This window comes from Bos taurus, chromosome 17 (genome assembly GCF_002263795.3).
Source record: "Bos taurus isolate L1 Dominette 01449 registration number 42190680 breed Hereford chromosome 17, ARS-UCD2.0, whole genome shotgun sequence".
Taxonomy (NCBI): Eukaryota; Metazoa; Chordata; class Mammalia; order Artiodactyla; family Bovidae; genus Bos; species Bos taurus.
The window spans coordinates 6,898,917-6,925,818 of NC_037344.1; the positions used below are offsets into that span (position 1 = coordinate 6,898,917).

At 35.4% G+C, this 26,902-nt stretch overlaps 1 protein-coding gene across 7 annotated transcripts in view; it reads left to right on the forward strand.

Annotated features, from left to right (window-relative positions):
* LRBA (LPS responsive beige-like anchor protein) overlaps positions 1-26,902 on the forward strand; it is a 757,395-nt gene that overhangs the window by 99,599 nt on the left and 630,894 nt on the right. For all 7 annotated transcript variants that reach the window (XM_024977540.2, XM_024977539.2, XM_024977542.2 and 4 more), the window contains exons 7-15: positions 51-177; positions 783-902; positions 2,911-3,057; positions 15,091-15,288; positions 15,483-15,616; positions 17,331-17,439; positions 17,730-17,882; positions 22,343-22,511; positions 25,988-26,067. In XM_024977540.2, coding sequence (XP_024833308.1) covers positions 51-177; positions 783-902; positions 2,911-3,057; positions 15,091-15,288; positions 15,483-15,616; positions 17,331-17,439; positions 17,730-17,882; positions 22,343-22,511; positions 25,988-26,067 — 1,237 coding nt within the window. The remainder of the gene's footprint in view (positions 1-50; positions 178-782; positions 903-2,910; positions 3,058-15,090; positions 15,289-15,482; positions 15,617-17,330; positions 17,440-17,729; positions 17,883-22,342; positions 22,512-25,987; positions 26,068-26,902) is intronic.

Below are 26,902 nucleotides of genomic sequence, written 5' to 3' on the forward strand. Positions count from 1 at the left end.
TTTGAAAAATGAGAATATTTGGAGATGAAATGAAAACTTATTTTTTATAGTTTCAGAACCAGTAAAGGTCTTGGTTATTCTGCTCACTTTGTTGGGGGATGTTTAATTATAACATCAATAAAGTCAAAAGGAAAAGGCTTTCAACACTGTGTGAAATTTGATTTCAAGCCACAAAAGGTATGTGATCTTACTAAGTCATAGTTATGTTAGCAAACTGTTCTAACCTTCAGAATGCTGTGGCAAATCATAATTCTGTTCTTAAGCTGGTTCAGAAAATGAGGTGTAAATTGCTGGACAGTTGTTAACCTCTCTGATTTGGACAATGAAAAGAGTGAATATTTAGCTGTTTCTAGAGTTTAAGGGAAATACAAGTGAAAATATATGTATTTGCTTTTCTACCTTAAATTTTGGAAATTACTGAATGGTTTATTAACAAAATGAACATCTATATGTAGATCAGTAAATAGATAAAACAGATATGACAAAATGTTGACAGTTGTGGGATGGTGAGAGAGTTTCCATTAAGCTTTTTACCTTTGAAAATTTTTCATAGTGAAAAGTTAGAAAAATAATTTCATGGGTAAGCTATTATTTGTTGAGAGAGTTCCCTTGAATCAATATTGTTCCAGGGGTAGAATATTGAATTTAATAAAAGCAGTATTATTTTAGTTTTAGATTTCACTGTAATTTAGCATTTGATTTTTGCTTGTTTTTATCAATGTGGTTGAATTATTGGAAAAATCATTATCTTTTTTTTTTTTTAAACTGTTTTGCTTATCCAGTGGTATATGGTAACTGTAGTGCATATTTATAACCGATGGAAGAACAGTGAGCTTCGATGTTATGTGAATGGTGAGCTTGCTTCCTATGGAGAGATAACATGGTTTGTCAACACGAGTGATGTAAGTAGTCTGAGAAAGTTACATTGAAATAAGAAAAATATATTTTATATTGAATATACATTTTAGAACACTACAGTGGTGGATTTTTTATAATTGTAGTTTGGCTAACATGTAATATATTAAGAGAGTAGAAATGTGCTAATATGTCACATAAGATATTACTCAGTCCTTGTTATAAAATTGTTCTGGATAGGGTAGAGACAATGATTCATAGGTAGCAGTGAGTGTATCTTAAAAGTGTTTGTGTCATCGGTCCATTGATCAAATTAAACCACAAAGTTTTACTGCAGGGTTCTGATCATTTTTATGAATGAGTTAGGTGAAATAGGCTTGTAAATTTTCCGTATAATTCATAGCTGCTATATATAACTATTTTTTATAATATTTTCAAGGTTCAATAAGAGATCCGTAAGTTAGCATTATATTCAAAATGTTCTCCCTCCCTCCCACATTACATTTTTAATAGAAACCTTGAAAAATTATTGATTAGGAAAATGAATACAAACTGCAACACCCATTCACTATTAACTCCTATTATCCTAATCTATACATATGTACATATTTTGAAATGCTAACCTTAAGAGCTTTGATTGTTAGACTTAGGTTTGAATCCCTTCCTGACTATATGACTTACTTAATTTATTAGGCGTAAGGTTTCTCTCTTGTGTGAGTGTGCTCAGTCATTCAGTTCTGTCTGATTTTTTGCGACCCCCTGAACTATAGCCTGCCTGCATAGGCTACTCTGTCCATGGAATTTTCCAGGCAAGAGTATTGGAATGAGTTGCCATTTCCTATTCTAGGGGATCTTCCCAACCCAGGGATTGAACCCATGTCTCCCGCAACTCCTGTGTTGCAGGTGATTCTGTATTGCTGTGCTCTGTGAAGCCCTTTGCTCCACCTAAAAGGGTGTAAAATAGTACCTATCTCAGAATGTTGATTAAATGAGCTACTGCTCAGAAATCCATTAGAAGAGTGACTTATATAGAATAAGTGCTCAGTAAATGTTAACTGTTAATTTTTTTAAAATTAGAGATCAAATATGTATATTGCCTTTCAACCTTTATTTTTTCTTAAATTAATCTTTGCTGAGCATTGCAGGCATTGTAATAAATACTTTTACTTTCTGTAACCTTGCAGGATAAGTACTGTTGTAATCTTTACAGGTGAAACTGAGCACAGAGAGGTTAAGGAGTTTGCCAAAATCAGCAGCATGGGAATCAGTTATTTGACCTAGGTGGTTTGTCTTCATAATCCAAGTGTTTAAATTTTTTATATTCCTTAATGTCAACATACACATTTTTCAGCAGCCTTCCTAATAGTTCCATGGTATAAAATACTTTTAAATAGATATCAAGCATTTCTTTTCCTTCTTGCTGTATAGGTGTAAATGTATGTGTGATCTCTGCTACCTGGGTGTTACTAAAAGAGGTTTTCTATGTAAATAAGAAAAGCATACACCTGTTTTTCTGAATTTACACATCCCTTTTGCGAGATTGCATCTACTCCCATGACTTAACCTATTATTTGTATCTTAATATCTACAGAAACCATCTTTACAGTCTTAGCTTCTAACCATAGAGAACCCTGTTGGTAGTTCCTTCTTCACCCGTATCACTTTATGAAAAGACACATTCATTACATGGCTTGAAGTTGACTCATGATTTTGCTCGTTGCTCCAAAGCCTGCTCTTCTGTCTCCTTCTTTGGTTGCCCAAGTATGGACCTACAGAGTCCATAATGATTTTTCTGACTCCATTTCCTACGTCCATTTTGTCATCAAGTTCTGTTTATTGTACTTTGGAGAACTTGCATGTTTTTCTGTGATGTCTTTCCTGATCTCTATACCAAATGGGAGTGAATGAAGTGAAATGCTAATTGAAATTTTACTCTAATCAGATTATGTTTTAGAAAGGACAAAATATTTATACCAATATAGGTTGTTATTAATTCTGGAGGAGACTTTTTTTTTTGTTTTTTTCTCTAATAAAATTTTCTGTTTTCTTTCACAGACCTTTGACAAGTGTTTCCTGGGCTCATCAGAAACAGCAGATGCTAACAGAGTATTCTGTGGTCAGATGACTGCAGTTTACCTTTTCAGTGAAGCTCTTAATGCCGCTCAGATTTTTGCTATTTATCAGTTGGGCCTGGGATATAAGGTACTTTACTTGATGTTCACTGCTTAATCAGTGTTAGTTGAGCTTGATTTATAGATGGGTGATGCATGTGGCAGCTTATAACTACGGTTAACAAACTGCATGTGAGACTAACCAAGGGCCTTAAGGAAATCTCAGGAGTCCAAAGCACATTTTAAAGTTTTACGGGAAGCATAGTATACTTGCTATATATGGGGCACTGTGCAAACTACTAGCTCAGTTTCAACTTATGCTGCATTTCTTTTGTTGTTGCCTTATTTTTGAATAGCTAAATTTTTAATAGTTGCTGTGATAAAAAGCAAGGCCAAATTTGCCTGTTACTTCAGGTATCTCTTGACTTCCTACTTTTGCATTCCAGTCTTCTATGATGAAAAGGACATCTTCTCTGGGTGTTAGTTCTAGAAGGTCTTGTAGGTCTTGTAGAACTGTTCAACTTCAGCTTCTTCAGCATTACTGGTTGGGGCATAGACTTGGATTACTGTGATAATGAATGGCTTGCTTTGGAAATGAACAGAGATCATTGTCATTTTTGAGATTGCACCGAAGTACTGCATTTTGAACTCTTGTTGACTGTGAGGGCTACTTCATTTCTCCTAAGGGATTTTTGCCCACAGTAGTAGATATAACGGTCATCTGAATTAAATTTGCCTACTCCCGTCCATTTTAGTTCACTGATTCCTAAAATGTCAATGTTCACTCTTGCCATCTCCTGTTTGACCACTTCCAATTTCCCTTGATTCATGGACCTAATATTCCAGGTTCCTATGCAATACTGCTTTTTACAGTATCAGATTTTACTTCCATCACCAGTCACATCCACAACTGGGCATTGTTTTCGCTTTGGCTCCATCCCTTCATTTTTTCTGGAGTTATTTCTCCACTCTTCTTCAGCAGCATATTGGGTGCCAACAGACCTGGGGAGTTCATCTTTCAGTGTCATATCTTTTTGCCTTTCATACAGTTCCTGGCGTTCTCAAGGCAAGAACACTGAAGTGGTTTGCCATTCCCTTCTCCAGTGGACCATGTTTGTCCGGTCTATGATTTAGTGTTTCACTACTTTTTTCTGCTATTTGTTTATTGGCTGTTTTTTTTTTTTTTAATGTTCTTTCCATTTTTATATATTTTGCTTTTTTTTCCCCCCCCAATGAGTGGCTTTGTGAGTAAATTTTTTTTTAATCAAAAACAAATCCCTTTATGTCTTTCCATCTTCTTATAAGGGTAGATATCAGTGACATGTTGGTCTTTTTCTTTCCCCATCTTGGATATACTTAAATTGCTCTGCAGAGTAGGAAGGGAAGAGAGTGAAAGATAAAAGATATCATGAGGGGAATAAAGAGAAGAGGAGAGAAACCTAGAAGAGACAGGTCTGGGAGGTCAACCCATGTTGTAGGATGCATTAATATTTCATTCCTTTTTCCCGTAAGTAATATTGTGTGGGTATATCACATTTTGTGTATCCATTTGCCAGTCGATGGACATTGGGCTGCGTCCATCTTTTGATTGTTATGAATAATGCTGCAATGAACCCTTCTGTATGAGCTTTTATGTGCACACGTGTTTTTATTTTTCTTGGGTTTGGACCTAGAGTGAAATTGGTAGTGATATGGTAACTCTACATTTAACTGTTTGAGAAACTTTTAGATTGCTTTCCAACATGGCCACATAATTTTACATTCTCTCAGCTATGTATGAGGATTTTGATATCTTCATATTCTCTCCAATAACTGTTATTATCTGACTTTTATAGCCATTTTAGTGAGTTTGAAATGCTATCCCATTGTGGTTTGGTTTTGATTTGCCTTTTCCTCATGACTAATGATGTTGAATGTATTTTTTGTGTGCTTATATGCTATTATATGTCGTATTTTGAGAAATGTTTATTCACATCCTTTGCCCTTTTAAAAACTGAGCTGCCTTTTTATTTGTCAAGTTTTAAGAGGTTTTTAAAAAAACATTTAATTGTGATAAAATACACATAAAACTTACCACTTGAACGGTCTTAGGCAGTAGTGTTAAGTATTTTTACATTGTGCAACCTAGCTGCAGAACTCTTCAGTCTGTAAACTGAAACTCTGTACTCGTTGGACAAGAATCCACAATCCTCTTTTCCTTAATCTCAGTTTTAAGAGTTTTAAAAATATATTCTAGAAACAAATACATTGTCAGATTAGCGACTTGCAAATATCGTTTCCCATTCTGTGGCTTGTCTTGCCACTTCCCCGTTGTTTTCCTCTGAAGCACAATTTCACTTTGATGAAGTCCACTGTGTCTGTATTTTGTCTTATTATTTGTGCTTTGGTGTCATATCTGAAAACCTATTTCCTAATTCAAGTTCATGAAGATTTACTCTTAAGTTTTCATATAAAAGTATTATATTTTTAGCTCTTACATTTAAATTTTTGATTCATTTTGAGTTAATTTTTGTATTTGGAGCAACTTCATTCCTTTGCATTTGCATTTCTAGATGTCTCAGCATCATTTGCTGAAAAGAATACTCTTTCCTTATTGTATTTCTTGATAGCTTCATCAAAAATCAGTTGATCATAAATGTAAGTATTTGTGGACTCTTAATTCTGTTTCATCGAACTATATTTATTCTTAGGGCAGTAGCACAGTCTTGAATTCCGTGGTTTTATAATACATTTTTAGAATTAGGAAGTGTGAGTTCTCCAATTTTGCTCCTGTTCAAGATTGTTTTGGCTGTTTTCGGTATCTTATATTTCTGTATGAATTTAAGATACACTTGTCAGTTTGTACAAAATTGTAGCTGGGATTTTGATAGATACTGCATCAGATCTACAGATCAGTTTGAAAAGGTTTGTCATCTTAAGGATATTAAGTCTTCCAATCCATGAATATGGGATTTTATTCCATTGATGTAGGTCTTTTTCAGTTTCTTTTTGTAGTTTTCTGTGAAGATGTCTTGTGTATATTTTGTTACATTCATTACTGAGTATTTTCTTTTTTTATGTGCTATATCAAATGGAGTTATTTCTTCATTTCGTTTTCAGATTGTTGCTTGTGTATGGTAACTAAATAGATTTTCATATATTTATCTTCTATAGGACAGCCTCCCTGTAGTAGTTTATTAGCTCTGATTTTGTGTGTGTGTGTTTATATTTCTTGTCATTTTCTATGTATTAATATAAGATTATATAAATATGATTTTGAAGCACAATTTACTTCTAATTTTTCATATAAAAGTATTACATTTTTAGCAAATTGAACTTCATCTAAGTGAATTTGTGCTTCATTTTATATATATATATAATCATGTGTTTGTAAACTGCCATCATTTTAGTTTTTTCTTTATAATCTGGACATCTTTTCTTTCTTTTCTTTGCTTAATGGCCCTGGCTAGAACCTCAGTACAGAATCTTGAGGAAATTATACCCAATAAGATAAACCAGTCACAGAAGGACAAATACTATATGATTTCATTATATGAGATAAAAACTAACTCATAGAAGCAAAGAGTAGAATGGTGGTTACCAAGGGCTGGGGAAAGGAAAAAAAAGGAACTGCTTATCAGTGTTCTAAAATTTTAATTATGCAAGATGAGTAAGTTCTAGAGATCTGCTGTACAACATTGTGTTTATAGATAACAATACCATATTGCCCACTTAATATCTGTTAAGAAGGTAGATCTCCTTTTCAGTATCCTCAATAAAATTAAAAAAGAACAATAAGTGGTGAAAGCAGACATCTTTTTTTTTTTTAACTGATCTTAGGGGAGAAAGCAATCAGTCTTTCATTATCAATTATGTTAGCTGTCAGTTTTTTGTAGATGGTCTTTGTTTCTTTAAGAAAGTTAAATCATGAAGAGTTTTATCATGAAGAGCTGTTGGATTTTGTTAAATGCTCTTTATGCTTTTATTGAGATGATCATGTTATTTTTGTCCTTTATTTTATTTATTTATTTATTTTAATGGCTTAAAATAACAGATTTATTACCTTATAGCTCTGGAGATCAAAAGTCTGAAAATGGGTCTCATGAGGCTAACGCCAAGATGTCAGTAGGACGTCATTCCTTGTGGAGCCTCTGGGGACAGTCTGTTCCTTGCCTTTTCTAGCTTCTAGACACCATCCACATTTCTTGGCGTGTGTTCCTTTGCAGCAGTGGCATCACTGCAGCCTCTGCTTTTGTCATACCTCCTTCTTTGACTCTGACCCTCACGCCTCCTTCTCATAAGGATCCTTGTAGAGACTTCTCTGATGGTCCAGTGGCCAAGACTCCATGCTCCCAATGCAGGGGGCCTGGGTGTTCAATCTCTGGTCGGGGAACTAGATCCTACATGCCACAACTAAGAGTTTACATGCTAAACCTAAAGATCTTGCATGCCACAGTGAAGGTTGAGGACCCTGCATGCTTCAACTATGACTCAGAGCAGCCAAATAAATATATAAATATTAGGAAAAAAAGGAAAAAAGTATTCTTTTTAAAAAAGGACTCTTGTAATTGCATTAAGCCCACCAGATGTGTTAGTATTACTTGCTTAGTCATGTCCGACTCTTTGAGACCCCATGGACTGTAGCCTGCCAGTCTCCTCTGTCCATGGAATTCTCCAGGCAAGAATACTGGAGTAGATAGCCATTCCCTTCTCCAGGGGATCTTCCCGACCCAGGGATTGAGCCCAGGTCTCCCTCATTGAAGGCGGATTCTTCACCGCCTGAACCACCATTCACATATTCCAGGGATTAGGACATGGACATCTTTGGTGAGACTGGGGGAAGACGTTATTCTACCTATAGGCCTATGACCCTCATGATTTTAGTGTAACAGGGAAGGATTGGAGATAAATGGTGCTTGGAACCTTAATCTCTTTATTTTTATGAATATAGTTCATTGCAATGCTTGTTCAAAGTTTAAACAAGCCTTGCATCTCTGGGAAAATCCTACTTGGTTATAGTTTATTTTCTCATTCAGGATACCAAGGCTCAGAAAAGAACCTTAAGTGGTAAATGTATAGAAATAACTACTTATTTTAAATAACCTATGCCAGATTCTTATTGAGTTATATCCTATGTTAACAGCTTATTTGTTTCCTTATTGGTATGATCAGATACTGTTAAAACTCTACTTAAAGATTATATAAAGTGAGAAATTGATGATCACAGAATTACTCTTTGCTTTACTTATTTTATATTTTATGTGGAATTTATAGAATAAAATGTTTGTTTAGGTGTTTATTTTCAAAACTTGTATCTGCTATCTCCTTCTTGCAAAACTCAGACTTAAATTGAAGAAAATAGGGAAAACCACTAGACCATTCAGGTATGACCTAAGTCAAATCCCTTACGATTATACAGTGGAAGTGACAAGTAGATTCAAGGGATTAGATCTGACAGACAGAGTGCCTGAAGAACTATGGACCGAGGTTCGTGCTGTTATACAGGAGGGGGTGATCAAAACCATCCTCAAGAAGAAGAAATGCAAAAAGGCAAAATGGTTGTCTGAGGAGGCTTTACAAATAGCTGAGAAAAGAAGAGAAGCAAAAGGCAAAGGAGAAGAGGAAAGATACACCCATCTGAATACAGAGTTCCAAAGAATGGCAAGGAGAGATAAGCCTTCCTAAGTGATCAGTGCAAAGAAATCAAGGAAAACAATAGAATGGGAAAGAGTGGAGATCTCTTCAAGAAAATTAGAGATACCAAGGGAACATTTCATGCAAAGATGGGTACAACAAAGGACAGAAACGGTATAGACCTAACAGAAGCAGAGATATTAAGAAGAGGTGGCAAGAATACACAGAACTAACTATACAAAAAAGATCTGAATGACTCAGATAGCCATGATGGTGTGATCACTCACCTAAAGCCAGACATCCTGGAATGTGAAGTCAAGTGGGCCTTAGGGAGCATCACTGTGAACAAAGCTAATGGAGATGATGGAATTCCTGTTGAGCTATTTCAAATCCTGAAAGATGATGCTGTTAAAGTGCTGCATTCAATATGCCAGCACTCAGTATGCCAGTCAAATTTGGAAAAGTCAGCAGTGGCCACAGAACTGGAAAAGGTCAGTTTTCATTCCAATGCCAAAGAAAGGCAATGTCAAAGAATGTTCTAACTACTGCACAGTTGTACTCATCTCACATGCTAGCAAAGTAATGTTCAAAATCTTCCAAGCCAGGCTTCAACAGTACGTAAACCTAGAACTTCCACACGTTCAAGCTGGATTTAGAAAAAGCAGAGGAACCAGAGACAAAATTGTGAGCATCTGTTGGATCATTGAAAAAGCATGAGAGTTCCAGAAAAACATCTTCTTCTGCTTTATTGACTACCCCAAGGCCTTTGACTGTGTGCATCACAACAAACTATGGAAAATTCCGAAAGAGATGGGAATACCAGACCACCTGACCTGCCTCCTGAGAAATCTGTATGCAGGTCAAGAAGCAACAGTTTGAATAGGACATGGAACAACAGACTAGTTCCAATTTGGGAAAGGAGTACATCAAGGCTGTATATTGTCACCCTGCTTATTAAACTTATATGCAGAGAACATCATGTGAAATGCTGGGCTGGATGAAGCACAAGCTGGAATCAAGGTTGCCAGGAGAAATATCAATAACCTCAGATATGCAGATGACACCACCCTTATGGCAGAAAGTGAAGAGGAACTGAGTAGCCTCTTGATTAATGTGAAAGAGGAAAGTGAAAAAAATGGCTTAAAGGTCAACATTCAGAAAACTAAGATCATGGCATCCGGTCCCATCACTTCATGGCAAACAGATGGGGAAACAGTGGCATATACTAGTTTTTTTGGTCTCCAAAATCACTGCAGATGGTGACTGCAGCCATGAAATTAAAAGACGCTTGCTCCTTTGAAGAAAAGATATAACAAATCTAGACAGCATATTAAAAAGCAGAGATATTACTTTGCCAACAAAGATCTGTCTAGTCAAGGCTATGGTTTTTCCAGTAGTCATGTATGGATGTATAAATAAAGAAAGCTGAGCACCAAAGAATCGATGCTTTTGAACTGTGTTGTTGTTGAAGACTCTTGAGAGTCCCTTGGACTGCAAGGAGATCCAACCAGTCAATCCAAAAGGAAATCAGTCCTGAATATTCATTAGAAGGACTGATGCTGAAGCTGAAGCTCTAGTAATTTGGCCACCCGATGGGAAGAACTGAGTCATTAGAAAAGAAGACCCTGATGCTGGGAAAGATTGAAGGAAGGAGAAGGGGATGACAGAGGATGAGATGGTTGGATGGCATCACTGACTCAAGGGACATGAATTTGGTCCAAGTTCTTGGAACTGGTGAGGGGCCTGAGACCCTGGCCTGCTACAGTCCATGGGGTCGCAAAGAGTAGGACACGATGCAGCGACTGAACTGAACTTACTTATTACTGTTGAAATCTATTTTTTGTGTAACCATGTTTTAGACATTTCTCAAAACTTGTTTAAAGTAGCAGAGATACAGAAAAATGTTTAAAAGATTGCAGTTAAATATGTTATAGATGGAAAATGTTGGTTCCCAAGGAAAAAGAGATGGAGTGCTTTTTTTTGTATATTCTTACTGTTTGGTGAAGCACCATATTGCTTTAAGTCCTTTGAAAGGGCATTGTTTTTATTTTAATTAATCAAATAGTATTTACTTATGCATATTATTTCCATATAGTTAACAGCTATTCCTGACATATGTCAAACAATTACTTTTGTTTAGATTTAGTTTAGTTTAGGTTTGTTAGTAGGAATCATTTACTCCCAAATTTCACATAAAATATCAAGTAAAATGTTTGTTTAGTTGTTTATTTTCAAGGCTTCTGACTGCTTATGTTAACACACTATACTTTGAACAGGATCAAAGAGTAAATTACTGTTTTTAATTGGACTTTTTTTCTGCTCCGTACTATGTTGCAAATTAATTTTGTAAACTCAAAGGAATCAGTTAATTATTTAGATTGTGTCAGTGTTTGTTTTTAGAAAATTGATCCTTAATTTCCCAAACCATTTTTCTTTTGGATTTTGATGTGCGATGAAAAGTGAATTTTATCTGATAATTGGCAGTGACCAGCTCAGTGGTTGGATTGAGAAGAAACTGCATAGTATTTCCCAAAGTTAAACTTGCAACAAAAAAAGGTCATGGTCATTGTTGGATAGTCTGCTGCCTCTCTGATCCGCTGCAGCTTTCTGAATCCTGCTGGAACCATTACATCTGAGAAGTATGCTCAGCATGTCAATGAGATGCACCGAAAATGTCAGCACTTACAGTCAGCATTGGTCAACAGAATGGGCACAGTTCTTTTCCATGACAACGCCCAACTGCATGTTGTACACCCAGCACTTCAAACATTGAACAAATTGGGCTACAAAGTTTTGGCTCATCTGCCGTGTTCAGCTGACCTCTTGCCAACCAGCAGGAGGCAGAAAATGCTTTCCAAGAGTTCATCGGATTCCAAAGCATGGATTTTTATGCTACAGGAATAAACATATTTCTTGTTGGAAAATTGTTGATTGTAGTTGTTCCTATTTTGATTCATAAAGATGTATTTGAGCCTAGGATAGGGCTTCCTGGTGGCTCAGACAGTCAAGAATGTGCCTGCAATGCAGGGTACCCAGGTTTGATCCCTGACTTGGGAAGATCCTCTGGAAAAGGAAATGCCTACCCACTCCATTATTTTTGCCTGGAGAATTTTGTGGACAGAGGAGCCCATGGGGTTGCAAAGAACTGGACACGACTGTGCAAGTAACACTTGATCCTAGTAATGATCATTTAAAATTCATGGTCTGAAACTGCAATTACTTTTTTTTATCAACCTAATAGTTGTTCCCTAGAAACATACAACCTACCAAGACTGAAGAAATAGAAATTTGAATAGATTATAACTAGTAAGGAAATTGGTAGTAATCAAAAACCTCTGAATAAAGAAAAGCACAGGACTAACTGGCTTCACTGGAGAATTCTATCAAACATTAAAGAAGACATAACACCAATTCTCCTCAACTCTTCCAGAAAATAAAAAGAGGAGGAAATACTTCCAAACTCATTTTTAGAGTCCAGCATTGCCCTGAAACCACAGCCAAAAAAAACACTGCAGGAAAGCTACATATTAATAGCCATATCCTTATTTAATATTAATTCAGAAATCCTCAACCACATTAAAAGGATCATATCCTATGACCAGTGGGGATTTATTCCTGGAATGTAAGTCTGGTTCAGCATGTGAGAATAAATCAGTGCCGTACACCACATTAACAGAGTCAGGGACAAAAGCTACATAATCATCTCAATAGATGGCAGAGAAGGCATTTGAGAAGATTCAATGCTGTTTCATGATAAAAACACTCAACAAATTACAAGTAAAAGGAAAGTGAAAAGTGAAAGTGAAGTCGCTCAGTCGTGTCCGACTCTTTGCGACCCCATGGACTGTAGCATACCAGGCTCCTCTGTCTATGGGATTTTCCAGGCAAAGCTACTGGAGTGGGTTGCCATTTACTTCTCCAGAGGATCTTCCCGACGCAGGGATCAAACCTGGGTCTCCCACATTGCAGGCAGACGCTTTACTGAATGAGCCACCAGGGAAGCCTCACAAGTAAAAGGAAACTCCTCAAAATGATAAGGCCATATATGAAAAGCCCACAGCTGACATTATATACAACAAAAATTAGTTGCATTTCTATACACTAATAATGAGCAATCCCAAAAGACAAGAAGACAGTAATGCCATTTATAATAGCATAAAATAGAATACTTGGGAATAAACTTAACCAACAGGATATAAGACTTGTACAGTGAAAAGTGTAAAACATAGCTGAAAGTATTAAGACATGAATTAAATGACAAGACACCTTGTGTTCATGGATTGAAAGACTTAATATTGTTAAAGATGCATACTGCCCAAAGTGATCTACAGATTTAGCCCAATTCCTATTGAAATCCAGATGGCATTTTTTTGCAGAAATCTCAAGAGTTACCAAATAGCTAAAGCAATCTTACAAAAGAATAAGTTATTTAAAGAGTTCTTACAATTCAGGATTTCAAAACATAATATAAAGGTACAGTAATCAAAACATTTTGATACTTGCATAAAGAGAGGTACATAGACAAATGGAACAGAACAGAGTCCAGAAATGAATTTCATTTATGGTAAAATGATTATCTATAAGGATACAAAACCCTGAAATGGAGAAAGATTAATCTCAAACACTTCTTTTTTTAAACATACGGTGTTTTAAAAAGTAGTGGGATCCCTACCTTCCATGTATTAAAATTAACTAAAAATAAATTGGTGGTGGTTTAGTCGCTAAAGTCTGACTCTTGCAACCCCATGGTCTATAGCCTGCCAGGCTTCTCTGTCCATAGGATTAATAGATTAAAGGTAAACATAAGACCTAACCTATAAAACTCCTGCATGAAAACAACACAGAGCTTCATGACATCGAGTTTGGCAATAATTTTTTGTATATAGCACCAAAAAAAATAAAATGAAATAGACAAGAAAGACAAAAATAGACAACCGTGTCTTACAATCTTTTGTGCATTGAAATTTTTTGTGCGTCAAGAAGCAGTGTGAAAAGGCAACCCACAGAATGGAAGAAAATATTCCAAACCATACATCTGGTAAAGGGTTAATAATATCCACAATATTTGATGAACTCCCACAACTTAACAATAGCAACAAACTCAACTCATTTAAAGTGGGCGAATGACTCAAATAGACATTTTTTTCCAAAGAAAATATATAAATGGGCAGCAGGCATATGAAAAGAAGCTCAAAATCACTAATCATCAGAGAAATATAAATTAGAACCATAATAGACAATCACCGTATGCCCATTAGGATAAGAATTGTTAAACAAATATAAGTGTGGAGAAATTGGTTTCCTTACGCACTACTGATGGGAATGTAAAATAGTGCAACCTCTGTGGAAAGCTATATGGTGATTCTTCAAGAAATTAAAAACAGTTAATTACCACATGATTGAGCAATCATTTAAAAATTTTTATTCATTTATTTATTTTTGACTGTGCTGGGTCTTCACTAGCTGTGGAGTGCTGGGCTTACGCTCTGGTTGCAGTGTGCTGACTTCTCTTGTTTGCAAAGCGTGGGCTCTAGGGTGAGCAGGCTTCCGTAGTTGTGGTTCCTGGGCTCTATGGCACAGGCTCGGTAGTTGTGGCAAATGGGCTCATTAGTTGCTCTGTAGCGTGTGGGATCCAAACCCTAGTCTTCTGCACTGGCAGGCAGATTCTTTACCATTGAGCCACCAGGGGAGACCCTGACTGAGCAATCTTCTGTAAATGTATATGAGATAATTAAAGGGATATGAAAGAGCTGTTTGCACACCCATGTTCATTGCAGCATTATTTACACAATAGGTAAGAGGTTGTAGCAACCTAACTGTCTGTGGATGAATGAATAAAGAAAATATATATATTTACAATGGAATATTATTCAACTTTAAACAGAAAAAAAAAAATCTGACACATGCCACAACATAGGTGAATCTTAAGGATGTTATGCCATTCACAAAAAGACAAATACTCTGTGACTTCCCTTGTTTGAGTTATGTAAAGTAATCAAGCTCATGGAACCAGAAAGTAGAATATGATTGCTAGGAGATTGGGAGTGGGATGCAGGCAGTGGAAGTGAGTTGCTGTTCAATGGGAATTTCAATTTAGCAAGATGTAAAAGTTCTAAAGATGTGTTATACAATAGTGTACTGTAGTTAACAACACTGTACTATACACTTGAAAAATATTTAAGATGGTAAATTTTATTTTAAATGTTCCTTTTAACAAAATTAAAGAAGAGAATCAAAAAAGACAAAAATAGGAAAAAACAAAACATGCTTTGTAGGACATTAAATTTTTCATTTTTTTAAAATGAAAAGTTTTAATGTCAGGTTGATTTCCATTATACCTTTAAAATGAATTCAGACTACTTTAGAAGTAATAAAACATGCAGGGCTTCTCTTAATTGATATTGTTAAGAAAATGGTCGATATTCTCCTTGAATTGTTTATTTATGATGCTTTATAGTTAGATTTTCTTTTTGTGGCATAGTATCTTAACTGTTCTACTTTTTATTCTTAGGGTACATTTAAATTCAAAGCAGAAAGTGACCTGTTCCTTGCTGAGCATCACAAGCTTTTATTGTATGATGGCAAACTCTCTAGTGCCATTGCGTTCACGTACAATCCACGCGCCACAGATGCCCAACTCTGTCTCGAATCATCCCCTAAGGACAACCCTTCGATTTTCGTTCATTCACCGCACGCACTCATGCTCCAGGTACTAGGAATGATATTTAACAATATTTCTAATGGTAAATTTTGATGTATTATTGAGGTGTATTTGGTAGCTTCTATTACAGATACATGAACTGTAACATTTTATTGTTCCTGTTATGTTTTATTTTTAATAAAATGTATTTAGTTTTTGGAAAAGAATCATTGGAATCTTTACTGTGTCTTCTGTTTTACAAGGACGTGAAGGCGGTTTTAACACATTCTATCCAAAGTGCCATGCATTCAGTTGGAGGAGTACAAGTACTGTTCCCACTTTTTGCACAGTTGGATTATAAGCAATATTTATCTGATGAGATTGACTCGACTATATGGTGAGTCCTTTTGTTTTTTCTTTCACTGATGTGAATTATTCTCATCACTGAGCTGCACAATGTTTTTTTTCAATCTTGTAAATTTGTTGTAGGATTAATAAAGAACATAAAGAAATTTGTGAGTTATAATTGTTACTACAAATTCAATTCTAATAATATTTAAATTCTTTATCACTAGGAAATAGGGAGCTCTTCAAAAATAATGTTTTGAATAAAGTTAGGCATGGTAATAATACCAGAAATGTATGTATTTTTGCCTAAAATAAAAATATTTAAAATGGTTATTTGGCAGTAATTTCTTATGGTAAGTTTTCCTTATTTAATTATTGTTGCAGGTAACATATTGAATTTAATTATTGTTGCAGGTAACATATTGAAATGTAAAATTTTTGATTATGTTACATAATAATAAGTGATTTATTTTTTTCAAAACTAAATTGCTTATTTGGCACCTTTGTCTCCTCTCTTTTAGTGTTGAGTGTAAAAAAGGGAAGAGACATGAATTCTAGGACAAGTTATTAAAATGTCAGAGAGGATGTAGAAATGAATTTTTTATGGCTATGTATCCTAGTGAAACTATTTATAATAAAATAATTATGTTTAATTATTGAGTGATTTTAATGTTTTTTGTATTCTCCCTTTTTGAAATTCTCTAATTTCTACTTTTATATGCAACTTGAAGTCTACTACCAATGTATATGTTTAGTGTTTTAATAAATTTTCCAGATTATTTTTAGGCAAGAAAATGAGTTATTTTTAAAAGGAATTATGTATCAAAGCTAGTATTTATTGGCTACATTTAAAATAATTAAAATTATCCTTGACCTATTGCTCCTTCATAAAATTTTTTTGCATCCTAGTCTGAAACCTTTGTAACAGCTCAGTTATTTATTTTTTGATTTTTTTTTTTAACTTTTCAACTTTATTAGAATTGCTGACAGTTGAAAAATAGAAGTACTTTTGTGAAGGAGGTTGGCTGTGCTCCCTTTCCTAGTGGGAATCTCTCAGAACTTTTGAGAGGGACAAAACAGCTGACCTTTATTCTATTCCATGCTGAGTATATAAAAGTTATGAGGTTGGAAGCATGACTGTAGTCTTACTACTTTAGATTTTTCTGTTCGGATAATGAGGAAAATACTTAAATTATTATTTGAATACTTCAGTTTGCTTACATCTTTATTTATCTTCCCCTTTACGTACTCTATCCTCTGTTCAAATGAAGCCAGTTTGAGGATTTCTGTCCTAGTCTGCTTGCTCCGTATTTTTTCCATCTGTTTGGCCTCTAACTCTCTAACTTATCTAAGTTACATCCAACTTATCTAAGTTACATCCAACTTATCTAAGTTACATCCATTTCTTAGGGCAAAGTAATAAACTTCTGTTAGCCATCTTACTACTTGTTTTTGGACATTGCTGGGTTTTCTCTATTTTGTGCATGTTTGTCATATTGTTTCAAAAGTAATTCATTTAATAATATATTTGTGATAAAGAATATGAACTAAATATTTGAGTAATAAATCCTAATCTTACATTACAATTTTAGTCCTGAAATAATATTGGAGGTAGTTTTAGTAAAGCATCAGTTTCCTTGGAATAGAAACTTTTTATTAAGGGTAATTGAAAGGCTGTATCTATCTAACCACCTCTCCCCCATTTTTTTTTTAAGACAATATGGTTTTTCAAACTGTTGTTGTTTTTTTTCCCCTTATTCCAGTTCAACTTTGCTGGCTTTTATCATGGAGTTGTTGAAGAACTCAATTGCTATGCAGGAGCAGATGCTTGCCTGCAAGGGCTTCTTGGTCATAGGATATAGTCTTGAAAAGGTAAAGTATGAAATGCTTTACATTTTTTATTCTTAATTTGTAGTCCATGAAACTTGGTCTCCTAAGAAGCTGAGAAATTCTGTTTGCAAGTGTGTCTTTGGTTAATGTAAAGTTACCTAAATTAAAACAACCTGTTGCTGTTCTACCTTGCCCGCACTGTTTTATTGAATCTCAAAGTATCTTTAACTTTGAGCATGGTTTGTGGACCAACTTTTTCTGGTATTGACAACGTTTAACTTACTTCCCTTGCTTTGTGTTGCTAGTGACCTTTGAAATATCTTCCTCTGCAGTCTTCCAAATCCCATGTCAGCAGAGCAGTACTTGAACTTTGCCTTGTATTTTCAAAATACCTGAGTAACCTGCCGAACGGGATGCCCTTACTCAAGCAATTGTGTGATCACATTCTTCTTAACCCAGCTCTATGGATTCATACCCCAGCCAAGGTAATTCATACATTGATTGTGTGCTAGTATGTTCACTACATTTTTGTACTTGAGAAGAGTGATAATGAAGAGGATTTTCTTTTATCCTTTTACATGCTGTTGTGTAAGCTTTCAGTGGAATGCATTTTTTGACTAAATGTACTTTTATTTTTAATTAATAATTGAGGATAATTGCTTTACAGTGTTGTGTTGGTTTCTGCCGTACAACAACGTAAATCGGCCATACATACATATATATCCAGGGCTTTCCTGGTGGGTCAGTGGTGAAGAACCTGCCTGCCAGTGCAGGAGACATGGGTTCAATCCCTGAGTCTAAAGATCCCCTGGAGACGGAAATGGCAACCCTCTCCAGTAATCTTACCTGGAAAATCCCATGGACAAAGAACCTGGCAGGCTAAATACTCCATGGGCTCACAAAACAGTTGGATAGGACTTAGCAACTAAAGCACAAAAATACATGTGTCCCCTCCCTCTTGAACCTCCCTCCCACCTGACTAAATGTACTTTTGCAAGACAGTATTTCCTCCCTCCCTCCATCTGTCCCTCCTTTCCTAAAGCAGTAATAGCATTTTTTGAAATACAGAAATAGTATATATTTTCTTTGTTAAATAAAATGTTATTTGGGAGAGATTTTGATTTACATTTCCTTAACCATAGTTGGATTGCATATATATCTATGCGTCCTTATGTATGTATGAATGTATATACATACATATAAATTATACTCATTGTGCTCCCTTTCTCTGTGTTATACATACATATTCCTTCCACTAAAATCATGAGCTACTGAGTTTAATTCTTACAGGAACAGCTGAAATGTCACCCTTTCTTGAAGGCTTCCATGATGTGCTGGTCTCATTTAATTATTTTAATTTCACATTAATTAAAATTATTAAACAATTATATTTTATACAGTAGTTTAGTACTATAACATCAAACCGATTGCATTAAGTAAACAAGTGAATTTGTGATAAAATATGTAAATAAAACTTTTCATAAACCCTAAAGTTCTATTAAGTTATCCTAAACATTGGATTTCCTCTCTTCCCCTCTCCTTTCTGGTTCACTTGCAAGTGTTTATCATTGTTCAGGTTGGAATAACACGTACTTACTTTAGTTGTCAGAAAAAAATGTCTGCAGACTTTTTTGCTCTTCTGGAGTCATAGTATCTTATTTTCAGCTGCTCTTTTCAGATGTTAAGGAGAAAAACAGCTGCTGACTCTGATTGCCATTTGGAAATAATCAAAGGAGGCAGCTGGAGGTTGTAGCTTTTTATCTCTGGGTTCAAATTTGACCTCTTTCTCTTCTATGACCCTCAGTCTTATTTCTTTTCAAGGATTGTTTCAAGTTACTTCTTAAACTTTTTACTAAACACTTCTTTGTCTTAACTAAGCAGCACATTTGTAAGCCTTTGGGCCTCTTTTGATGTGGTCAAAAAACCTCCTCTTATTAGATACTTAGTTGTAGGGGAATATTTTAAAAATTTCATTATATCATTTCCTTACGTCCGTAGTATTATTGCACTGTATTTCTTACCTTTTCCTTGTTAATAATTTTCTTTAATTTCCTTTTTAGAATTTGCAGTTGATTTGTTAATATTAAACTTCAGTTTTGTTTCAGCCTTATGCTTTGTGTATCCTTGAGGGGTTATATCTAATTTTATCATAAAGGTAGTTATAACAAAAAGCAGATATAAAGTTTGTTTGACCTAAAGGTCATACAATTTGGGGGAGAAAGGAGCTCTTTAACAAAAAGAATGCAACATGTAAAATTAGGTTTAGGATTTTGCAAGGAACATGTATAGGTGAGTGGGCATAAAGTTTAAGCTTCATTAGCTTCATGGTAAATTCACCTCTGGTTACCAAAGTTGAGGGTATGGTCGTATGAATCAATCTTTGCTTTTGGAACAGGCTGCTCCTAGTCATTTATAATACGCATTTAAGTTTGATTTGCTCAGAGACAGTCTTTTAAATGACCTAACACGAGAGATGAGTTTTCTTGTAGACAATAGTCTTTCATTTGTTGAGTGGCCGGCCTTATGGATACAGTGGTGAATAAGACAGGTCTGATTCCTGCTCTCATACACAGAATTTAGGTGTGATGGGAAAGACATTTTCATGTATTTGTGTGGCTATTAGATTATATAGAGTGAAGAATTATTCAAAATCAGAATATGCATGATCCTGAGGTCACTGTTCTTATTTACCTCACTATGTTGCTGTTCAATCCTATTAATTTGTCTTTATCTGCAGTATCATTCTCAGGAAACTGACTTTCTCCAGTTTTCCATATCTTGGTTTTTCACTTTTTGTTAGAATTCGTTCATGCTTTCAACATATCACAGTCACTCTCATCAGAACATTTCTTAGCCCCCAAATTTGTAAAGGTTTCTCTTTGTTTTCAGAATAAAACATTAAGTCTTCATGCCAGTTCTTTCTAGGCTTTCTATATGAAAAATCAGTTATCCTCAATGGGTAAGTGGGTACCAAAAGTTATCCTAGAGCAGTGGTTCTTAATCTTGGCTGTCTATAGAATTAGTTGGTAAGGGTTTTGTTTTGTTTTTTTTTTTTTAAATGAAAAGAGAATCTCACTCCCTCTTCCCTAGATTCTGATTTAATTGGTCTGGGACAAGACCAGACAGGTATTTTAAAAAATGTTTTCCAGGTATTTTAATGCAGGCAAGATTGAGGATGGTTGTTACAGATCTAGGGAAGCTTTTTGTGTTATCTACAATATTCTCTATTTGAAATTTCCTCTTATTGTTAGAACTATTCATCTTCAAAGCCTACCTTAATATCTACTCTAGTAGTGAAACTTTTCTTGACTCTTTTAGCTTATCCTAAAATAATTTCTCTGGCCTCTGAATTAATAGTATTTCATAGCTCTATTGCACTCGTTTTGCAGTTAATTACATATTGCCACATGAGCTTTCTTATGTTTCAGTAGGGGTATTTATTACCTTTGGTTTTTCACTTGAAATTGTGTGTATGTTTAATCTTCTCCATTAGATTTTTAGCTACTGAGGGACAGTGTCTGCACCATTGTATATTCAGTAATACAGTGCTACAAATACAGGTGAAGGTAAATATTTTCTGATTGAAATATCACACTTAAGAATTTGAATCATGTCATAGAAAGTTCTGTATATCCTCAATAACAACTAAGCTGGGGCTGTCTATTTGAACAGCAGTAGCAACATCAAAATGATGTTATCTTTCAGCAACTCTGTGGATTATAGCATGTTTATGATTTTCTAAACCACAGTTGGGTTTCTCTCGTGGTTCAGCAGTAAAGAGTCTACTTCTCAATGCAGGAGATGTGGGTTCTATCCCTGGGTCAGGAAGATCCCCAGGAGGAGGAAATGGCAACCCACTCCAGTATTTGCCAGGGAAAGCCCATGGACAGAGGAGCCTGGCAGGTTACAGTCCATGGGTTGGCAAAGACTCAAACATGACTTAGCTACTAAACAACAGCAAACTACAGCCATCTTTCAGACTTCGATTTTAAGGGGCTCAGAGTCTGCCGTTCTGGACCTTGTACTGTTACTCATTGACTCCCTTATTCATTTAGGCTTGTTTGTTTATAGGGCATCTGGAATATAGGCACCTAATTTTTATCTTTCAGGCTTAAAAAGGAAAATGCCCTCAGCATCTGGGAATGTCCATTATGTTTAAACATAAATACTCATTGTAAATGATCAGGAGTAGTTTCAGTTTTGGTCAAATTTCATGCCTTCCTTAATATTTTTTAGTTAATAAAGTATATCCACTAGTAATGCAGTGAAAAATTCTTGATTTTGATATGAAAGTAGGACAAAAGTGGTTTTTATTTTGTGCCAAGATTATAATTACAATCTTTGTAGTAATGAGCTGCTATAACAAAATTCTTTTTTTCTAATAAATATTTCTTAAGATAGGCTTTACATATTTTTGTATGATTTTCTTTTTTTGATCTGTTTTTTAGTTATTCCTGCTGTTTTTTTTAATTTCTTATGAGTTATTCCAGCTACTAGTTTTCTCCAGAACAAAGACAATTTCTAGCTTTTGAGAACAATTATGCAAAGTATAAATAGTAGGTTTATTATAAAGAAGTGTGTAAGTTCATGAATAATTGCTGATTGCTAAACAGGAATCAGTTTTCTCAGCACTGTAGGAACAGTGCTGCAAAAGCGCGGTGTATGTGGGATGTTTACTTCATAGTATGTGGGGGTGTTCACTTCATAGCGCTGCTGTAACAGGAGCGTTGGCCTGCTTTTGTTTTGTAAGGAGCGTGTGTGCTTCTGGGTATGTGTCCGTGGCTATATGTTGTCTGTTAACATGGAGGTTACTATCAAGCTAATTAAGCAGCTTGCTTTTTAGAACGAGTGTGGTCCGAATAGAGCAACCTGAGAGTATTACTGGAAAGAACGGTAAAATGCTGGTCTGTTTCTTTGATTTGAGCTCTTCATTTTGATCCTCTAGGTGCAGTTGACACTCTATACTTACCTGTCCACGGAATTCATTGGTACAGTCAACATATATAATGCCATTCGGAGAGTTGGCACAGTGCTTCTCATAATGCATACACTGAAGTACTACTACTGGGCAGTGAATCCTCAGGATCGGAGTGGGATTACCCCAAAAGGATTAGGTATTTCGTCTCTATCTGTATATTATGTTACATATATATGCAAATTCAGGATTTTCTCTTCCCTCCTTCTTTCCCTCCCTCTTTCTTCCATCTCTGTTTTTCCTAAAACAATGTATTATTCTGAAAGTTTTTCTAAATCTTTTCATGGCAAAATTTCATTTTACTCTTGCTGATAATTTTAATAGTTTGTCCTAAATTGTGGTTGACAGAGATTAACAGCTCACTATTTTTATAGAAGAATGCTACTTTTGCTAGTATGAGTTCTTTGGGGATCAAATATGACTAGGATGATTTCTAAGGCATTGAGAATGAGAGAAAATTCTATATTAGCAACTAGTATTGATGTTGAGTTCAGTTATTCCATTGAAAGTCATTGACAGCAGTGTTTTTTGAGAGAATGGAGATTTTTTTGTAGGAGTAGGGAGTATCTGCTTCTAATAACTGATTTAAGGAAACTACAGAATTTCAGTAATTATTTTCCTGTATAATCGGAACTAACTTATTGGAAGACTAATGTTCATTATTATGTCAATAGTTCATAGAAGAGGTCAAAATAAAAATTTTGACAAATAGTGGCTTGTTTAAAGTATTGCCAAACCTGCTTAAAACTGGTTTGCATTATTGCTCATTGTTGTTCAGTCGCTAAGTTGCGTCCTATTCTTTGTGACCCCATGGACTGCAGCATGCCAGGCCTCGGAAGTCTTTCACTATCTCCTGGAGTTTGCTCAGACTCACGTCCATTGAGTTGATGATGCCATCCAACCATCTCATCCTCTTTTGCCCCCTTCTCCTGCCCTCAGTCTTTGCTAGCATCATGGTCTTTTCCAGTCAGTTGGCTCTTCACATAAGGTGGCCAAAGTATTGGAGCTTCAGGTTCAATATCAGTCTTTCCAATGAATATTCAAGACTGATTTCCTTTAGGATTGACTGGTTTGATCTCCTTGCTGTCTAAGGGAATCTCAAGAGTCTTCTCCAGTACCACAGTTTGAAAGCATCACTTCTTCGGTTCTCTGCCTTCTTTATGGTCTGACTCTCACATCTGTATGTGGCTACTGGGAAAACTGTAGCTTTGACCATATGGACCTTTGTCAACAAAGTGATGTCTTTGGTTTTTAATACACTGTCTAGGTTTTTCATAGCTTTTCTTCCAAGGAACATCTGCCTTTTAATTTTATGGCTGCAGTCGCCATCCATAGTGATTTTAGAGTGGTATCATCTGCATATCTGAGATTGTTGGTATTTCTCTCAGCAATCTTGATTCCACCTTGTGATTCCTTCAGTCTAGCATATTGCTTGATGTACTCTGCATGTAAGTTAAATAAGCAGGGTGACCATATACAGCCTTGTTGTACTCCTTTCCCAGTTTTGAACCTGTCAGTTGCTCCATGTCTGTTCTGTTATTTCTTGGCCTGCTTACAGGCTTCTCAGGAGATAGGTAAGGGTGGTATGGTATTCTTGTCTCTTTAAGAATTTTTCACAGATTGTTGGGATCCACGCAGCCAAAGGCTTTAGGGTAATCAGTGAAGCAGAAGTAGATGTTTTTCTAGAATTCCCTTGTTTTCTCTGTAGTCCAACATGTGTTGGCAATTTGATCTCTGGTTCCTCTGCCTTTTCTAAATTCAGCTCTAGGGCTTATTTTTGCTGACTATTAGAGTGTCTCCATCTTCATCTGCGAAGAATATAATCAGTCTGTTGTTGGTATTGATCATATGGTGACATCTATGTGTAGAGTCGTCTCATGTGTAGTTGGAAGAGGGTGTTTGCTATCACCAGTGTGTTCTCTTGACAAAACTGTGTTAGCCTTTGCCCTGCTTCCTTTTGTACTCCAAGGTCAAACTTGCCTGTTACTCCAGGTTTATATCGTAAAAGAGGGTTAACCAGGGTTAATAGGCTGATAGTTCCAGTAGAATTTGGTGCAGGGGCTCAGAGTATGGCCCTGCTATTTTGTCAGCTTGTCTCTCTCCATTTCCCAGTTCTTCTGTATTGGCTCTTTCCATGTAGTTTCTCTCTTTGTATTAGCAAGCAGCCACCCTACCTTCATATCCCCACAACTTTAAATCTAGCAAGAGTATCTGCCTGTATCGAGCATTTCCAGCAAAAGTCCTTTTAGTCTCTTTGTTGCTCACTGGCTCTGATTGCATCGTGTGTCTGCATGACAGTGTTCTTCAGATTGCCCAGAAGAGGAGGCCCTTCTTACCCCCAGAACACATGATCTGAGTGTGAAGATGGGTTCAGTCCCTTTATAAGAATTGAGGGCTGTTGTTTTAAATCAGGAGATAGGTGCAGGAGAGTGAAACAATATACATTCTGATTTTTTACTCACATGCTTTGGTTGTTCAATTATTCACAAAGATGAGGTTTCATATTTGTACAATATTGTTTTAAATCCCTTTCAAAATAAACTAGATTTATTATCAGACAGTATGCTATCATTTAGAAAGCTATGAGGACACATGAAAGTTCCATGATCTTGTTTAAGCTGGCATGTTGCAGCAGATCTAGAACCAAATCATTATTTCCTGTTGGTGTGTATCATGTACTGTCCTGGGTGTTTGCATTATATTCTGGCCTTGATTTTCTAACTGATTAGTGATCTTGGGAAAGTCTCATACTTAAGTGAGAAAGCTGGCCAAACTTTATGATTCTGTTGTAGCTCTGTAACCTTTTCTTTGTCTAGGAATCGTCATGTGGAACAAATTTTAAACAATTTTCTTCCTAGTTTAATTGATCTGTTCAGGGTCGTGTTGGTCCTGTGCTTTGGTGGTCTAGGAACTAGCTGTAAATAATGATTAGTGGGGGGAAAATTGCAGAAAATATGAGGCAAGCAAGTACCTGAGTTAGGATCTTAGGACAATGAGTATTTGGTTTCAAAAGCTTTCTGTTTGGGAATTATATGTTTCAGACATGAAAATTGACTTTAATGTGAGCCATGTGTGACCAAGGACTTTTTCAAAAAGAGAAGGAGATGTCAGAGGTGGTCAGCACGATGTTTCCCGCCTTCATGGGTGATATTGTGTTGACGTGTACTTTTTGAGGGTTTTATATTAGCTTATACAGTGGTAACAGTGGAAAAGTTTTTTCATACTAAGTTCACATGTAAAGTTTAGACTTTCTTTTGCTCTTTTTCCTTTGTAAACTTATGTTACCATAGTAAGATTCCCAGAGAGTCTTTTAAAGCTAAATGTAAATTTGTTACCTTATCTTTCTGTTTTGAGATTCCTTTGACCTTAGTCAAAAACAAATGTCTTCATTGCAGTTTTTGTGTAACTGATTTTGTACATTAGAAACACTACATATGCAATCACGTTGAGATTGAATGCTTGTTTTTCCTAGAGACATTAAACTCTTCAGGAAAGTTACCTTTATGTTCCTTATAAGGAAGTGGGAAAACTGTTGGGAATGGGAATTTTATACTTCGCTTCGAGGTTTTTGAAATACTCAATGTGTGTGCATATGTGTTTGTCTTTTTTTAAAAGATGGACCGCGACCTAATCAAAAAGAAATGTTTTCTCTACGAGCATTCTTGTTGATGTTTATTAAGCAATTAGTAATGAAGGTGAGTTCACATTTCTTATCCTATAGCATGTGTTTGTTGTAACATAATTTCACATAAACCACTCTGTTGGTTTATTTATTCTTTGCTCTGTTAATGGGTTTCCAGAGTGGAAAATACTTTGAAAGGTATTTATTTCCCTGTTTGTTTTTTCTTATTGTTTCTTAGGCATATATCGATAAACATTAATGCAGAATTAGAGATTGATAATTGTAACATATATGAATTTCTATTGGAGTTCAAGTGTATTCATACTTTCATTCAGCAAGTATTTACTGAGTTGCTAGTAGTTCCTACTAGTCTTAGACCTGGTGATACAACAGTCAGCAGAGCTGCTCAAAAGGAGGAGGTTTCATTTTTAGAGATTCCCTGTATCTGACATCCAGATTTTGAAAAATAATTTTCCTGTATAAAAACACACTGGATAGAAATGATTACATTTTGTTCCATTTCCTTCCACTATCAGTAAAGTAAAATTTAATATTATTTTTCAGGAAGATGTTTTGGTTTTATAAGATGCCAACATATAAATATATTTGTTCTCAATATTTTATTCAGTATTTTTCTATATCATTTTATTTTGTATTCTTTATAGTTTAATGTTTTATTAGCTGCCACATAATATTGTGGTAAATGGACCTAACTGTTGGTATATCTTTCAGAATCAGATATCTTATTTCTGTTTATTTAAAAATTTATCCTTTACATTGTCTCTTTATGTTCTTTCCTAGTGTGTTTTGTTTCTACTTATCTTATTGTTCTTTTTTGAAATTTCATGTTTGTTTTATGATCAATAGTACAGTACCTTGGAAATTTTCATAATGCATTCATACTAAAA